General features: G+C 43.3%; 1 protein-coding gene across 4 annotated transcripts in view; it reads left to right on the top strand.

Annotated features, from left to right (window-relative positions):
* Positions 1–18,077, top strand: part of lrp2a (low density lipoprotein receptor-related protein 2a) — a 67,044-nt gene that overhangs the window by 5,159 nt on the left and 43,808 nt on the right. For all 4 annotated transcript variants that reach the window (XM_042306803.1, XM_042306804.1, XM_042306802.1 and 1 more), the window contains exons 2-21: positions 3,347–3,454; positions 3,696–3,818; positions 4,020–4,136; positions 4,917–5,027; positions 7,405–7,518; positions 7,729–7,845; positions 8,515–8,658; positions 8,760–8,879; positions 9,005–9,133; positions 9,662–9,831; positions 10,874–11,097; positions 13,644–13,850; positions 14,012–14,214; positions 14,305–14,445; positions 14,609–14,812; positions 15,478–15,670; positions 16,499–16,624; positions 17,084–17,214; positions 17,506–17,643; positions 17,735–18,019. In XM_042306803.1, coding sequence (XP_042162737.1) covers positions 3,347–3,454; positions 3,696–3,818; positions 4,020–4,136; positions 4,917–5,027; positions 7,405–7,518; positions 7,729–7,845; positions 8,515–8,658; positions 8,760–8,879; positions 9,005–9,133; positions 9,662–9,831; positions 10,874–11,097; positions 13,644–13,850; positions 14,012–14,214; positions 14,305–14,445; positions 14,609–14,812; positions 15,478–15,670; positions 16,499–16,624; positions 17,084–17,214; positions 17,506–17,643; positions 17,735–18,019 — 3,105 coding nt within the window. The remainder of the gene's footprint in view (positions 1–3,346; positions 3,455–3,695; positions 3,819–4,019; positions 4,137–4,916; positions 5,028–7,404; positions 7,519–7,728; positions 7,846–8,514; positions 8,659–8,759; positions 8,880–9,004; positions 9,134–9,661; positions 9,832–10,873; positions 11,098–13,643; positions 13,851–14,011; positions 14,215–14,304; positions 14,446–14,608; positions 14,813–15,477; positions 15,671–16,498; positions 16,625–17,083; positions 17,215–17,505; positions 17,644–17,734; positions 18,020–18,077) is intronic.

Raw genomic sequence — 18,077 nt, 5'->3', positions numbered from 1 at the left:
GTTTGACGAGGAAGGAACATTTCCCTTGGCTTTTGGCGTTTGGTCCAGTACTGGTCATATTGGAAGGTTGAGAGGTTGACCGATTATGATTTTTCAACGCCGATACCGATACCGATTATTGGAGGACCAAAGAAAGCCAATACCGATTAATCGGACGATTTTTAACATTTATTTGTAATAATGACAATTACAACAATACTGAATGAACACTTATTTTAACTTAATATAATACATCAATAAAATCAATTTAGCCTCAAATAAATAATGAAACATGTTCAATTTGGTTTAAATAATGCAAAAACAAAGTGTTGGAGAAGAAAGTAAAAGTGCAATATGTGCCATGTAAGAAAGCTAACGTTTAAGTTCCTTGCTCAGAACATGAGAACATATGAAAGCTGATGGTTCCTTTTAACATGAGTCTTCAATATTCCCAATATTCCCAATATTCCCAGGTTGTAGTTATTATAGGAATTATAGGACTATTTCTCTCTATACCATTTGTATTTCATATACCTTTGACTATTGGATGTTCTTATGGGCACTTCAGTATTACCAGTGTAACAGTATAGCTTCCGTCCCTCTCCTCGCTCCTACCTGGGCTCGAATCAGGAACACATCGACAGCAGCCACCCTCGAAGCAGCGTTACCCATCGCTCCACAAAAGCCGTGGCCCTTGCAGAGCAAAACTGGCAAAACGCACGAAAGTGCTGTTTGAATGGATGCTTACGAGCCTGCTGGTGCCTACCACCGCTCAGTCAAACTGCTCTATCAAATCATAGACTTAGTTATAACATAATAACACACAGAAATATGGTCATTAGGTCATTAATATGGTCGAATCCGGAAACTATTGTCTCGAAAACAAGACGTTTATTCTTTCAGTGAAATACGGAACCATTCCGTCTTTGATCCAACGCGTGGCATCCATAAGTCTAAATATTCCTGTTACGTTGCACAACCTTCCATATTATGTCATAATTACATAAAATTCTGGCAAATTAGGCAGCCCAAACTGTTGCATACACACTGACTCTGCGTGCAATGAACGCAAGAGAAGTGACACAATTTCTCCTGGTTAATATTGCCTGCTAACCTGGATTTCTTTTAGCTAAATATGCAGGTTTAAAAATATATACTTCTGTGTATTGATTTTAAGAAAGGCATTGATGTTTATGGTTAGGTACACATTGGAGCAACGATACGCACCGCATCGATTATATGCAACGCAGGACACGCTAGATAAACTAGTAATATCATCAACCATGTATAGTTAAATAGTGATTATGATTGATTGATTGTTTTTTATAAGATAAGTTTAATGCTAGCTAGCAACTTACCTTGGCTTCTATTGCATTCGCGTAACAGGCAGGCTCCTCGTGGAGTGCAATGTAATCAGGTGGTTAGAGCGTTGGACTAGTTAACTGTAAGGTTGCAAGATTGAATCCCCCGAGCTGACAAGGTGAAAATCTATCATTCTGCCCCTGAACGAGGCAGTTAACCCACCGTTCCTAGGCCATCATTGAAAATAAGAATGTTTTCTTAACTGACTTGCCTAGTTAAATAAAGATTAAATAAAGGTGTAAAAAAAAAAGCCAAATCGGTGTCCAAAAATACCGATTTCCGATTGTTATGAAAGCTTGAAATCGGCCCTAATTAATCGGCCATTCTGATGAATCGGTCGACCTCTAGTAAATACTTTGCCAGACTTGTTCTTTAATTAAGTAGGCAGACTCTTAATGTCAGTGTCCAACAATTCCATCTTATCCTTGAATAGCTCCTGGTGTCTCTACATCCTGCTAAAGGATAAATGTCAGTAGAACCTGTTCAACCGACGCCGTATCAGTTTATTTTAATTTTAAATGAGAAGAAGACGGAAAAGGCAGTAGTTTCCCAAGAGATTTCAATTTATCAGCACAAGATCAAAGGATGACATCATACCAATGCTTAGTTCAGTGCCTTATCTCATGAAAGCTCATGTTTAGCGTTAGGCCTAGATGGGTGTGGCCGGATTGAAAATCCTTTTTCTCGTACAAAATTGTCCAGCAGCTATATTTTCAACATGTCGGTTTTCTTTTTGTTTGCAATGGACCACTGTCTTCTTGTTTTGCATGTCCTTATCATGGAACATGCTCCTATGCCATTGGAATTTGAAGTCGTCTGTTGATAGCTGGAGTGGGAGAGAAGCACCACGTGAAAGGTTGTGCTAGTAGAAACCCAATGCACATGCTGACTGGTGATGGCACAGCTAGCTGATGCAATGGAAATAGCTGATTACTTGCATATTTGCTTCTAGGAGTCACAATACATGCATAACATATGATTGATGGATATCGCCCATTGACACGTTTATGTTATGTGAAAAACGGTCATGAATCAGTATCCAAAAATCTGTTGTTTAAAAATATATATGTTTGTGTTTTGTGTGTAATTTGATTGGTCGGATGGCAGTGTTTGATTTATAGATTGGAAATAAAACAGAGGGGTATTTGTATTACTGGTTGTATTTCTCAGTGTTGTTTGTTTCTCGAACAATGTCTTCAGTTTGTTTTGCAACTGAGGTGTTGACGCAATGTCAAACCCTTCACTTCGGCACATATTTGACCGAGCAGGGACTGTGATTCAAGGTAGTCGATAAGACACTGTAGACCACCAACCACAGACATGCACCACCAACCACCACCTTGCATCTCCCCCAGCAAAGAATTTGGGCTTAAGGGTTGCGGTACCACCTGGTACCACTATTTATCCCAATTACATTTCCGACAAGGAACAGCATGCACCATAAATCAGGTTGTCAGAGAGAGACAATGAGAATTGTACATTCCAATTCGGACGGGTCTGACGGAGCGCTCTGCCACTGAACTATGCTGCTTCAGTTGATATCTCCTGGAAAACGTCAGGGAAGGTAGAGTGGGGGTACCTTATCTCCTCAGATGCCACTCAGTGAGAACATCAAAAGGAAGCTTGGGATGAGTGTGCTGAGGGTTGTGTAACTGTTTTGAGGATGGCTGGCACGCTCATCTCCAGTCCCTGTCGATGCTGTTAACACCATGCTTCATCAATAAGAGACATTCCCAAACGCACCCAACACGGTTTAGATGTTTTGATAAGAGACACAAAGAGTTCCTACTATTTATTGGGCTAACTATAGAAGAGAGGGAAAATTTGACAGGAAATTATTTCTTATTTCTGACCTAGTTTAGAAATACACATGATCAAGATCATGAAGAATTATGCACCTGGGGACGGAAGGTATTACAAAATAAGATTTGAGAATTGGTCTAAAATATGGAATGAAGATAACTTTCGAAGTTAACTTTAGTAATATTGTGTCTCCTGTATGAAGGTTGTGAGACGGGGCAGTTCCGGTGTGGGACAGGCCGATGCATCCCACAGCACTGGCATTGTGATGGAACGTTAGACTGTGTAGACGATTCTGATGAAGCTGACTGCCGTGAGTAACTTATCCTCTTACAGTGGACTGAGCTGCACACTGAACCTCTCCCTTTACACTCTAACAGGATTTGTCCCATTTACTCACATTTCCCTGTTAAAGAGCAGCAAAAGTGTTGCTTCGTATAAGCATCTTGTGTAAGAATCAACTGGCGTTGTCTTACTTAGACCTTCACCTACGTATTGAGTGTTGTTGCTGAGAGTGTGCAGACTAATATTGGATGTGCTGTGTGTGTCCTCAGCCCTTGTAACATGCGATGAGAGTCATTTCCAGTGCTTGAGTGACGGGGAGTGTGTCCCAGATGTCTGGGTTTGTGACGACGAAGAGGACTGTGAGGATGGCTCAGATGAGAGACACCACTGTCGTAAGTTCTCACACTTTCTACAGTAGATGAAATCAATACACAAGTACTGTGTAGACCATACAGTGTACAACCTATTTTATTTAGAATTTTCACCAGTGTGACAGGTGCCACAAATGTTAACCCAAAAATCAATGACAAAGGCAATTAAGGGTTAGAAAAATGCTACACTTGTGGTTAAGCTGCTCCTCAATCTCTCTGCAGCTGGTAGGACGTGCTCCAGTGGGCAGTTCAGCTGCACCAATGGGGCCTGCATCCCAGGGGAGTACAGGTGTGACCGGCTGCCCGACTGCGCGGACGGGGCTGACGAGAGAGACTGCCGTAAGTTCCCCAGTGTGGCTTACTTACCTTCTTCCCTCAGGCTCCTGTGGCATTTTAATCAATTTGTAAGATTAAGAGGCTTGCTGACTGACAGAATGGCCACAATATGCTTCTTGTTGTCAGAGGTTGATTGCAGATTCCTTGGGGATTAGTCAAGCTGAAGTTCAGCTGCTATTCCATTATTGTGCCGAAATGTTAGACTCACAGCACTGCACACTTTGGTCATCTCACAATGGCAGAAAAAAAAGCCAAGGCTGTTTGTGGCGCTAATAGAAAACTTACTGTAAGTGTTTTATCCTCCCATTAGATTTTAGCATATTTTTTTTTTGCGCCATTACAGGCCGAGCCCGTTTGCCATAATTACGTACAAAGCTTTATATTTCAGAGGTGAATTGCCAACGTGACTTCATGGGGGAGCATTTAAGGGTATATTTTCTACTGTTAATGAGATTAAAAGGGGGTTAGAGCTGCCAACGCAGCAGCTAAGTTAATGATCTGCTAGCAGCAGACTGTTACATTTGGCTAATTGCATAGTTGTGTTAGCACTTGAGTACTTGAGAACTGTATATAGGAATGCGTTAAGACTACTGACATTGGAGAAATGTCATGTTTGAGAAATGTTTAAGACGAGTAGAGACATTTGACATTTGAAAGGGAAAGCATTATGCACCTCTTTGAGGAAATGATTTGATGCTTATGCCTGATGTTCTTTGAATATTCCACAGATGGGTTTGTTCTATGTCAGTCTGGTATGATTTGTCATGTTTATTTCCCTCTCAGACTACCGTGAGTGTACAGAGATGAGGTGTGCCAACAGTGCCTGTTATAACCGGACCCAGCACTGTGATCAGGTCATGGACTGCCGTGACGGGTCAGACGAGGCGAACTGCAGTAAGTGTTCACTTCTGGCCGTGACTAGGGCTGTTACAGGGACCGTATTACCGCCACATTGCCGGTCACGAGTCGTGACAGCAGTCAAATTCCACGTGACCGTTTAGTCACGGTAATTATGATTCTCCAAGCTCTGATGCTGCTGATGGTCATTAGTAGCCTACCAAGCTTGCTAACTGCCTGGTACTCCGCACTCTATTGTCCCTCTAATCACATTAATGCAAATGTATTCGAAAATCTAATCAAACACTTCATTAGAGCCCTTGAGCTCATGTTGCGCAACATTTCTATAGGCTATGTATTTGCGTGAGAAAACAGAGTGATGGCCTCTATTAAAAGAGGAGGATCCCATCAGCTTTCTATAGGCTAGGCCTACTATATTTATTTCTCAGCTTTCCTAATGTTAAGCACATTGCTTCTCTTTAAAACAGGAGTATAGCCTATCTGGCTGGCATGAAAATGAACCACGGGAAAAGGGTTCTTCATTCTCTATTTAAGTGCATAGATTACATGTATTTTGTTCCGCTGCCTCTATTTCGAGACAGGTGCATTGATAATGGTGAATTATAACTAAAAACAAATTTCACACATATATTATTTTGTATATGTAAAGTCAAGATTAAATCAAAAATAGTGTGATGGGTGACAATATTAGCTTATCACTTGTGAATGATGCCCAGCTTAAGGCAAACAGCGCATGCTTTTTTTTGTGTGACTTTTCAAATCATAGTCGCACACCTCATGTAGCCTAGCTCATAGGCCTATATGTTTTGATAAGGTTTGTATCACAACTAAAGTGGCCAAATAACTTCTTAGCGTGTGAGTTTCAAGTTTGGGGAAGATCATTTTCACCATAAAAATGCACCTTTATAATAAAAGCATTACATGAATAATCACATTTGTGGTCACTTTTGAGAATGGTGTTTTCCTGCTAATGGAACATTTGCGCTTATAGCCTGCTGCTGTGTGCACATTGCTGCGCTTATAATGTGAAGAAACAGCCTAGTAGTTTATCAACATTTTAAGTTAAACATTCTCATCTGTTGCATTAGGCTCATTGCTTAAAACAGTTTTTTTGATGCTAGTGGTTTGTATTAATTTGGGATCTATCGCATCCCACAACTGTCCCAGACTATGTTTAGAATATGTATTTCTCACACAGAATAAAATAGGTCAACTTTTGTACTATGAGGGATAGAAGATTGACATAGGCTAGTGATTTTGCTGTTTGTTAGACTTACTCATCTTGTTGGCTAACGAAAATTAAATGTGGACAGTTCTTCCAATATCTTCAATATGCGCCTCGGGAATTAGATAAGGACTCGAGCAGTTGCGTCCCCAATGTGTCTGTCTTCACTTGTAGCCTGTGAAAAGGCCCAATCAAGTGACTGAGAGCAATGTGAATGGGAGGTGCTTCGGCACACAGCCGGGAGAAGGGAATTATAATTATTATATTCAGCCCAAGGACACAATGGCCACTGACCACAAAAGACATGGATTTTTTTAGGGGGCATTACGGCTGCACAAAGGGGATGCAGCCGGGAAATTCGAGGCATTATTAAGTGTTCGTCAAATTGTTAATGAGAGACTATTGCAGTTTGTACAGCCTGAGCAAAAAAACAAAGCAGAGCTTATGCCTTTCATGCAACTTCTTTCAAATTATCATTGGAGTCGCATCACGCAGCCTTAGAATGTACAAAACATATAGCCCAACATTTGTCTAACAACTAAAGTTACATAAATAACTGTAAATTAAGCATATAGGAGTACCTGTTTCTTTGTTAACCGCTCAACACAGAATAGCCGCATGCGCACGCTCACTCAAATCATTTGGAGAAAATATCCTTTCTATTTTATTCAGCTTTGTTCATTTGTGTTCTTCATACGATAAAACAATATAAAATAATGCCATGGAATTCTAAGCAAATCTTGTCTGCTAAATTAACTAGTGTTGCCCACAGCCATCTGGCATAGCCAGATCAGGACCTAACATGAGGACAACTCAGACAATGCTATTCTGTTCTTCTGAAATAGACTACATAGACCTGTCTAAAATAAATAATGGATTTATTGTTATGGTGTAGGCTATATTACATGGATTTATTTGACTTTTAAAAAAAAATGTAGATGTTCCAAAGATCTGTATCAGTGTGTGAAAGCCAGGAGATGCTAAATGTGTTTATGTTAATTAACGGTCAATTACCGTGGGACCAACAGTTATCTGCTTGACAATCGCCGGCTGACAAAATTGTATGACCGCTGTGACGCATGACCACATATTTAACCATGCCCTCGTCCGGTCAGTGCAGCAGGGGTAAGATGAAAAACGGACACATACAGACAGTCACTGAAGGGGTTTTGTGTCTGTTTTATTCAGCACAGCACTGCAGTAGTGGCCTGTTCCAATGCGGAAACGGAGAGTGTGTCCCTCAACGCTATGTCTGTGACCATGACGACGACTGTGGAGACAGGAGTGATGAACAGAGCTGCAGTGCGTACCTCTACCCTCCTCGCACCACTACTGCTATCTGTCAACCCATAGTCTACACCTCTAATCTTAACTCCTCACCCAGATAGTTTCTCCCCCTAACTTGGACTTAATCTGACCTTTTCGATGTGCTTCTCTCTCTCTCTCTCTCTCTCTCTCTCTCTCTCTCTCGCTCGCTCGCTCTCTCTCTTCTCTCGCCCTCCCTCCATGTAGCCTATCCGGCTTGCAGAGGGAGCTACTTCACGTGCCCCAGCGGTCGCTGTGTTCACCAGGTCTGGCTTTGTGATGGGGAAGACGACTGTGAAGACAATGCAGATGAGAAAGGCTGTGGTATGGATGCTACAGAGTGACAGCTCCCCTTCTTCTTGACACATTTCTAATATTGGACCCAAAAACCTGACAAAGAAACAGTAAGCGGGTTCAGTAGAAGCACACTTGAAGGAGTGAGAAACACTGCTTTGTCGAAACCTGATTCACCTCTGGTCTCCGTGGTTGGTATGGGCTAGGCTCTGTGCTCCTTAAAGTGTGGTAGTCAAATCCCTCTTTGATCGCTCACCCCTCCAAAAGAGCTTTAGAATTCTTCAAAAAATATTAAAGTTACGGGAGTTAGTGTCCTTGCCTGTTTTTAAGACTCTGATCGACAACACTGTTTGCGATCGCCGCAGTTGTTTCTAATCTTGAATCGTGTCTGTAACTTGTGACGCTTTTGTGTGTATTTTGTATTTTTTACTTTCTATTTTTACACGCTGCTATTTCCCTGTTTTGCCTTCTTGTCACTACGCCCTCGCAAAAGAGGTTTTTAACCTCAATGGGTCTTACCTGGTTAAATAAAGGTTTAAAAAAAATATATATATATATTTTTCCTCCTCACACGAAGAGTGTTTTTGGAGAATGGGCTGCAGAATCCTCCAATAAGGCTGCTGTCTTCAATGCATACCTCACACATGGTTGCTGTTTTCTCAAAGCAAGCCAATGAAGATGACTTTGTTCTCTCTGCAGACTCTGTATCACACGAGTGCTATCCTGGAGAATGGCCCTGTCCATCCTCAGGCCTGTGTATCCCAATGGACCAACTGTGTGATGGGACAGCCCAATGTCCAGATGGAGAGGATGAGGCCAACACCACTGCTGGACGCAATTGCAGTCAGTAACAATACAACCAGTTTAAAGTGCATGCGCTCACGCACATACGTCATTTTGAGAAGTGACATTGGGAGTCATGTGTGTCTGTCTGTGATGGTCAGGTATCTGGAGGTGTGCTTCTCTGAGCTGTGAGCATCGCTGTCATGCGTCTCCTGAGGGAGGAACCTGCTCATGTCCTTCTGGGTACACTGTCAACAACAATAACAGCCGCTCTTGTATTGGTAAATACTGGTAAATTCACTCCGTAACAGTACATTGAAAGAACTGGAATCGCAGGCTACTAGAGGTAGAATATTGGATGTGTGCTTTGAATTATTCCGTTTTTTTTTCTTATTTCATTGTGAAGACTTTGACGACTGTCAGATGTGGGGCGTCTGCGACCAGCTCTGTGAAGACCGGATGGGAACCCATCGCTGCAGCTGTCGAGAGGGCTATTTCCTGGAGCAGCACCGATACTGCAGAGCTAACACCTCAAGTGAGTGGCCAGTGTTGAGCTTCAATATACTTCAACATATCAAAGTCATTCCTGCTGGCTAGAGGCCCTCAGCCCCTCCACCCAGCCTCCCGTCTGCCAGCCTCTGTCCGCCTGCTCTGCTTTCTGGTGCATTGTTGCACACTGAGTGTTATTTCTGCCAGTCGTTTGTGTCTGTGGACCCCTCTGACTTTGAGGCCAGCAGCAAGGAGGGATTTGCTGTGTTAATAATACAGATCAAATTATTTTGACCATTTGGGTTTCTAAAAATGACATCAAATGAAAAATCTTACTAAAGGTATTCAAATTATAAGATTTGAATCAACCCAATAGTATGGCTTCAAAACTGACAGACTAAAATGTTTTTTTTCTTTTTTTTTCTGTTTTCCACTGCTGAGTAAATGAATGAATGATTATACAGTATATACAGTCAAAAAACAACTGCTTAAACAGCATATGACAGGTGTTTATACGAGATGATGAAATGTTTGAGCATGTTGTCTTACGGATTGCCTTGCCTACTGTCTGTAGCTAGCGTAGCCTCGCTGGTGTTCTCCAATGGCCAAGACATGCTGATTGGTGACATCCATGGACACAGCTCTCGCACCCTGGTCCATTCCCAGAATAGAGGAGTCCCTGTCGGGGTGGACTTCCACTACCTCCTCAATAGAGTCTTCTGGACGGATACTATTCAGAACAAGGTAATACTGGCATTAAAATACTTCACATGAGTGGTTCCTGTGGCCCTGTTAAGGCATCAGTGCATCGTTAGAATTACATGTACAGTGGACCGTAGTTACAGTCCACAGGATAGAAAGGCTTATTGTTTGAGGAAATGCTTGAGTTGTACAGGAACCTGTACCCCCCCAAAGGAGAGGGAATACTTTGTCAGATCTGTTAAGATACCGCCACTGTTAATACTGTACAAATGGTAGACCTGCCGGCTCCCAAATGGCTGGGTCATAATGAAGGGGAAGTAGGTTGGAAATGGAATCCAAAATGTCTAATCTGGAGAACTGTCCGATATGCTGGTACGATGTTCGCATAGCTCAGTGTAATTTTTGTAACCCGATCGTGTTCAAAGTAATCGTGCAGTATTTGTTTTCACCGAGTCCACCCTGTTATATGCATTCTTTGGCCAGCTCAAAGGGCTTTGTTCAGCATCTTGGCTTCTGTATGGTTTGAACCCCAGCCATGAGGCTGAAAAGCAGGGACATATCAGCAGTGGGGTATCTGTGCAGATCAGTCACCTCCATGGCGGAATGTCAGCGTATTTAAATTGGGGGGACCACAAACAGGCCATGTGAACGTACTAGGAAGGTTAAACTAGCAGGCTACTTCCACATATTCAGTTTCTCTTTAAACAGGTCAGCTGAAAATCCTGCTTTTTAGACGTCTGGGTCTTGTTTCAAACGAGCCAGAGCTGTAAAGAGCACTATCCCTTCTGAGGTGCCAAGGCTTCAAGCCTGAGAAACTGGTGCCATCTTGGAATCAGTAGGGTAGAGGTTTCACAATACTATCCGACAGCACCGCTCAAATGCTACTAGACAGACAAGATGGAAGTCAGACAAGCAACCAAAGCCCAGCCTTAATGACAGTAATTTCCTTCTCATATTGAGGTATTATGGTGACATATCCCTGTTTTTCGGACTGTCTCTTTTTATTTGATATCTCCGTGAATTTCCGGAGCCTTAACCACCAAAGAGCTAATCTCTTAGCAACAATGCTTTCTTTTGTGGCCAGGTGTTTTCGGTGGATATGGACGGCTCCAATATGCAGGTGATTTTAAATGTATCAGTTGACTACCCAGAGAACCTAGCCGTGGACTGGGTGAACAATAAGCTGTATGTGGTGGAGGCCAGCGTCAACCGGATTGACATGGTGGACTTTGACGGGAATAACCGGGTGACGCTGATCGCAGAGAATCTGGGAAATCCCAGAGGGCTGGCCGTGGACCCAACTGTGGGGTGAGTCGAGGGGACCTCCTCTATCCTCCATCCCTCTATCTATCTGTCTCTCTCTCATGCTGTACCGGTAGGGAGTAATGAGTGTGTTCGATTCGCAGATTTTCCTGGCGGATTAGTGAGCAGTATTAAAAGTGATGAGCCTCATTGTAATCCAATAGTGTGGTTCCAGAGTGGAGCCTGGGCCAGGTGGCTACAGGTGAATTGGGAAGTGAGGCTAAATGTACACACTTGTTCTACCTCGGTGGGATTTAGGGCTGGCCATCCTGTAAGACCGGGAACAAAGACAGTGGAGGATGTGTCTGTTTCAAATTCAATTAAAAGGAAATCCGCTTATGTATCACCATTTGTTGAGTTGCAGTCCTGGTCGTTTTATAGCTAAAAGGAGGGATAACTTTGCTGCTATGGAATCCAGTTCACCGATGTTCAATATTGCATCCGGTACATGAATCAAATCAAATTGTATTTGTCACATGCTTCGTAGACAAGCTTCGTAGTCTACACGTAGGTGCAGACGAACAGCGAAATGCTTGCTTACGGGTACTTTTTCAACAATGCAGAGTTCAAAATAAGATTTTTTTTAAATCAAATAAAAAATGTAAATGGTGAAATGAGGACACAGTGGAAAAAATAAAGACTAAAAATAACATGGCTATACACTGAGTGAACAAAACATTAAGAACACCCGCTCTTTCCATGACAGACTGACCAGGTGAATCCAGGTGAAAGCTATGATCCCTTATTGATGTCACTTGTTAAATCCACTTTAATCAGTGTAGAGGAGGGGAGGAGACGGGTTAAAAGAAGGACTTTTAAGCTTTGAGACAATTCAGACATGGATTGCCTTGAAAGATTTAAGTGCCTTTGAACAGGGTATGTTAGTAGGTGCCAGGTGTACCGGTTTGTGTCAAGAACTGCAACACTGCTGGGGTTTTTCACGCTCAACAGTTTCCCGTGTGTATCAAGAATGGGCCATCACCCAAAGGACATCCAGCCAACTTGACACAACTATGAGAAGCATTGGAGTCAACATGGGCCAGCATCCCTGTGGACACCTTGTCCATGCCACGACAAATTGAGTCTGTTCTGAGGACAAAAGGGGGTGCAACTCAATATTAGGAATGTTTTGTACACTCAGTGTATTTAGGGAGTAGAAAATAACATGGCTATATACAGGGAGTACCAGTACAAGTCGATATGCAGGGGTACGAGGTGTGTGAGTGTGTGGCGTCAGTATGCATTTGATTTGTGTGCATGTTTTGTTTGTGTGGGCGTAGGTACAGTTGAAGTCGGAAGCTTACATACACCTTAGCCAAATACATTTAAACTCCGTTTTTCCACAATTTCTGACGTTTAATCAGAGTAAAAATTCTCTGTATTTGGTCTTTGTTCCATGTGCAGTTGCAAACCGTAGTCTGGCTTTTTTTATGGCGGTTTTGGAGCAGTGGCTTCTTCCTTGCTGAGCTGCCTTTCAGGTTATGTCGATATAGGACTTGTTTTAATGTGGATATAGATACTTTTGTACCTGTTTCCTCCTGCATCTACACAAGGTAATTTGCTGTTGTTCTGGGATTGATTTGCACTTTTCGCATCAAAGTACGTTCATCTCTAGGAGACAGAACGTGTCTCCTTCCTGAGCGGTATGATGGCTGCGTGGTCCCATGGTGTTTAAACTTGCGTACTATTGTTTGTACAGATGAACGTGGTACCTTCAGGCGTTTGGAAATTGCTCCCAAGGATGAACCAGACTTGTGAAGGTCTACAAAAAAATTTCTGAGGTCTTGGCTGATTTCTTTTGATTTTCCCATGATGTCAAACGAAGAGGCACTGAGTTTGAAGATAGACCTTGAAATACATCCACAGGTACACCTCCAATTGACTCAAATGATGTCAATCAGCCTATCAGAAAAAGCCAGAAAAAGCCATGACATTCTAAAGCCATGACATAATTTTCTGGAATTTTCCAAGCTGTTTAAAGGCACAGTCAACTTAGTGTATGTGTTCTGACCCACTGGAATTGTGATACAGTGAAATAATCTGTCTGTAAATCATTTTTGGAAAAATGACTTGTGTCATGCACAAAGTAGATGTCCTAACCGACTTGCCAAAACCATAGTTTGCTTACAAGAAATTTGTGGAGTGGTTGAAAAATTAGTTTTAATGACTCCAACCTAAGTGTATGTAAACTTCTGACTTCAACTGTATTGTGTGTGTGTATGTTAGGGTGTAAGTGTAATTAAGTATATTTTAGTAGAGTCCAGTGTGTGTGTGCATAGAGTCAGTGCAAGAGAGTTAGTGCAAGAAAGGGTCCATGCAGGTAGTCTGGGTAGCCATTTCATTAGCTATTTATCGTTCTTGTCTTGTGGCTTGGGGGTAGAAGCTGTTCAGGGTCCTGTTGGTTCCCGACTTGGTGCACTGGTACTACTTGCCATGCGGTAGCAGATAGAACAGTCTGTGGCTTAGGTGTCTGGAGTCTTTGACAATTTTTTGGCAACCTACTGTACTGGTAACCTGTACATAATCTGTACCAAAACACATTTTCTTCACAGGTTCCTGTTCTTCTCAGACTGGGACTCTCTGAATGGAGAGCCAGGTTTGGAGCGGGCTTACATGGATGGCACCAATCGCTATGGGATCATCAGGACTAAATTGGGCTGGCCAGCAGGGATCACACTGGATATTGATGCTAAGCGAGTCTACTGGGTCGACAGCCGCTACGACTATATTGAAACCACCACATATGATGGGCTTCATAGGTAAGCATACCAGATATGTTCCTTATGAAAGGGCTCAAATGTGATGTTTTTTGGCCAAATGTCTGGAGAGACCAAATGTAAGAAGTCAAAACAATGCTGTTTCCCTGTCTATCACAATGGTAAATGTACAGTCTGCTCAGGGTATTCTCTCCACCTTTCAGGAAAACAGTGGTCCATGGAGGTGCTGTGATCCCCCATCCCTTTGGCATCAGTCTGTTTGAGCACACTGTGTATTTCACTGACTGGACCAAGATGGCCGTGATGAAAGCCAACAAGTTCATTGACACAAACCCTCAGGTGGTCTACACCACATCTCAGACCCCACACGGAGTGCAAGTTGTACACCAACTGAGACAACCGTATGGTAAGCACGTCACTTGGTACAACCACTCCGCTGATCTGCCCCACTTCTGTATGTTCTGTCAGTGGCTGAGCGTTTGTGTTGTGTTCACAGTGACTAACCCTTGCGGGGTAGACAGGGACGGCTGTGAGCAGATCTGTATTCTAAGCCACAGGTCAGACAACCAAGGGCTGGGCTACCGCTGCAGGTGTCGCATGGGCTACGACCTGCATGCTGACGGCAAGAGATGTGTTGGTAAGGCCAACACACAAACCTTGTTTCGTTTTTTTCCCTATTAACATTGGACTTGGTACACTTCAATGTGCTGTGTCCTTTATACTGTGAGTGCCCATGTGGTGTGACATATGAGGTAGAAGATCTGGAGGTTCATGGTGGATGTCTTCTTCTCACTCGCTAGCGGTGAGGCAGTTCCTTCTCTTCTCCAGCCAGCTGGCTGTCCGAGGCATCCCCTTCAACCTGTCCTCTCAGGAGGATGTCATCCTTCCTGTCACTGGAACGCCCTCCTACTTCGTTGGGGTGGACTTCAGCGCAGAGGACGATGCCATCTTCTTCTCAGACACGGCCAAAGACATCATCTACAAGCAGAAAGTGGATGGCACCGGTGAGAGCGGCCTACATTTATTTGATTGGATTGATGACTCGATACTGTATATTAGAATCAAACACCGAATTTTCTGTTAAATATATTTTCATAACTGAATTTGTAGTTCATTATTACTGAATGTTTTTTTTTTCATTTTTAGAATGTGAGGAATAGTTTTTTGTAACCATGGTTACATCCCCACATATATCCTTTCAAGCAGAGAGCTCAAGCATGTGATCCAGCCAAGCTTATACCGGCAGTTAGGGGAGTGCCTTATGGAGCCGGGTAGTGCAGTGGGGGAGGGAGGGGAGAGGGAGGGAGGGAGGGAACAGGCAGGAGCATGGACAGCAGTGAAACTATCACGTAACAGCTCAAAGTCAGGCTCCAGAATGTGATAAAACAAACACTGGGAACATAATTAATACAAGTTGTCGAAGATTCAATATTTATCTTCCAACTTCCATGTAAAATAAGTTACTAATGTGGTAAAGAAATGACAGTAGAAAATGAAACCACAATCTGTACTGATCAGTGGTGTTGTTTTTGCAACATAGGGTTGACCAGCCCTAGTTTTCTCTGTCAGGCCTACATAGCACAAATGCAAGCTGACAGTCTATTTACTTAAATGTGTTCCTCTTTCATCTCCGTATGAAATGGCGGTGTCACCGCTTTGATCTGCACAGGCAGGGAGGTGCTAGCTGCCAATAGAGTGGACGGCGTGGAGGACTTGGCTTACGACTGGATTTCAAAGAACCTCTACTGGACGGACCCGCGCTTCAGGAGCATTTCAGTCATGAAGGTGGCCGATCAGTCCAGGAGAGCCATCATACGCAACCTGAACAACCCACGGTCCATCGTGGTACACCCTGTGATTGGGTAAATACAGCTGGGCTGGACCTCAAGGGGGGTCAGGGGAGAGGCCTGGCGCCACTTCCAGCCTTAATGTTGCAACAAAAACAAGAGAGAGGCAGGGAGAGCAGATATGATAGGGTTATATATCTTTGTTGATGCTTGAAGAATGCTGACTTTACCGATGAATACATGCTTTTTACAGCATAATATCCCAATGTTTGATTCTATTCAGTTCATTAATATAAATGTTGATCGGATTATATTTGTTTGAGATTCATTTAAAGGACCATAGGATGTCAAAGGGAGACAAAGACAGTGTGTGAAATCGGTCAAGTACTCCAATGTCCTGGGCATGCACAATTTAGTGAGGGCATTAGCCAGACCCAGCAGGGCTCGGAGGCCCATGTTTTCATCCTGGATCCCTGCCACTTAAGAACATGAAAAAAAAGCATGAGCAAACTGAGCAGTTGTGTCTAGTCACACCTAGTATAATGCGAGAGGTACCGACCCATTCACAGATTGTTCGCACTTTAAATCCCAAACCTGATAAAAGGACTCTTTATTTAGTGCTAGTGGGACATTTCCAATAGCTTCAAAGTCATAAGGCCTCTGAGTCCAACAGCCTAGATTAGTGCTGCATGAAGGCTGGTATTGTAGTGAACACTAAGAACTTGGCTTAAACGGAAAAAGCCCTGGGGAGCTCTGAAATAAACGGTCTATATTTCTCACTTCATAAAAGATTTTGAAGTGGACCTAAAGCCAGAGACTACTTCGGTTGAGGTGAAAAAGACACTATGATCTTTTTCCATATAAGTGTGAGTGTTGGATAATGTATATGTTTTTATTTGGCAGGTATATTTTCTGGACCGACTGGTATCGTCCAGCGAAGATTATGAGGGCCTGGTGTGATGGGTCACATGCCCTGTCGATTGTGAACACTACTCTTGGCTGGCCCAACGGCCTGGCTATCGACTGGAGGTGAGCCAATGGTCCCAGAGCCTAGCAGGACCAAAGGAATGGCCTCACAATACACCATTCTTCATCTTCCAGTTGCACTCCGTCAAAAAAAAGCAAATAGCAGTTTCATTCATAACAAATCCGATGCATAGGTTTGACTTAGGTTTGAAATTGTGACACTATGTGCATTGTAAGCTATTAGCTGGTCAAAGTGAGGCTGCATGAAAAGTGGAATACTGTTAATATAACTGTATGTTAGTGTGGTTTTTAGTGAATTTATGTTCATCACGGAGCTCATCTGCATTTCCTGCTGTCCAGCAAAATTCTCAGCGACAAAAGAGTGATCAAATTAAGATCCGACGTCTGTAAGATCTCAGTAAGCCTCTTATCAGACTGATCTTCCCTAATCCTCCTCTTGACAATATGTTTGTGCAACAGTGTTTAAGAATGTCTGTCCTACTCGTCCTGTCTCCCCCCCAGCTCCATGCGCCTGTACTGGGTGGATGCCTTCTTTGATAAGATCGAACACAGCACCTTTGATGGGCAGAACAGGCTGTCTTTGGAGCGCATCACTCAGATCTCACATCCTTTTGGTCTCACCATTTTTGGAGGTGATTAAATTTTCTCCTCTTTAAATTCACGAAGAATGGAATGCAACACGGTTCCATCAGTTGCATTAAAGCGACCTTGTTACTGTATAGAAGCCTTCATCGTTAGAATTTCATTACTACTACTTACCCATCCAGCTTGATTGATGATCATTAGAGAGAGCAATTACCGTGTCATCTCAAACATTAGTTCAGTGATGATAAGAGATAAAACCGCTAATGTCATAGGTTGTGCCCTGGCATTCCCAACGCCGGGTCTCAAGTTTCATGAGCATTCCTGCTTGGCCCATCCAGGTTATGCATATTTCACTGACTGGCGCCTGGGTGGGATCGTGCGTGTGCGCAAGACTGACGGGGGAGAGATGGTCATCATCAGGCGGGGAATCAGCCACATCATGCACGTCAAATCTTTCAACTACAACTCCCAGACCGGTGAGAACTCTGTCAACCCCCCTGCTGCGGTGTTTATGTGATGGAGGATAACTCTGTGGCCATCACTGGATTCATTTGCTACCCCTCTCAGGTTCCAACTTCTGCAACAGGAATACTAATCCTAATGGAGACTGCAGCCATTTCTGCTTCCCGGCGCCGGACTCGCAGAGGGTGTGTGGCTGCCCGTATGGCATGAAGCTGGCGCCCAGCCAGCAGACGTGTGTAGACGACCCTTCCAACGAGCCCCCTATGCTGCAGTGCGGTTCCAATTCCTTCTCCTGCACCAACGGGAAATGTGTCCCTCAGAACTACAGATGCGACGGCGTTGATGATTGCCATGACAACAGTGATGAGGCCAACTGTGGCGGAGCTCATAGTAATGCATTGTATTACGTTTCAATGGAGTATACTAACTGTTTGTCATTCAAGGCACT

Source organism: Oncorhynchus tshawytscha, linkage group LG26 (genome assembly GCF_018296145.1).
Source record: "Oncorhynchus tshawytscha isolate Ot180627B linkage group LG26, Otsh_v2.0, whole genome shotgun sequence".
NCBI classification, from domain to species: Eukaryota; Metazoa; Chordata; class Actinopteri; order Salmoniformes; family Salmonidae; genus Oncorhynchus; species Oncorhynchus tshawytscha.
The sequence above is the reverse complement of the archived record's forward strand: the minus strand, read 5'-3'. Positions and strand labels throughout refer to the sequence as shown.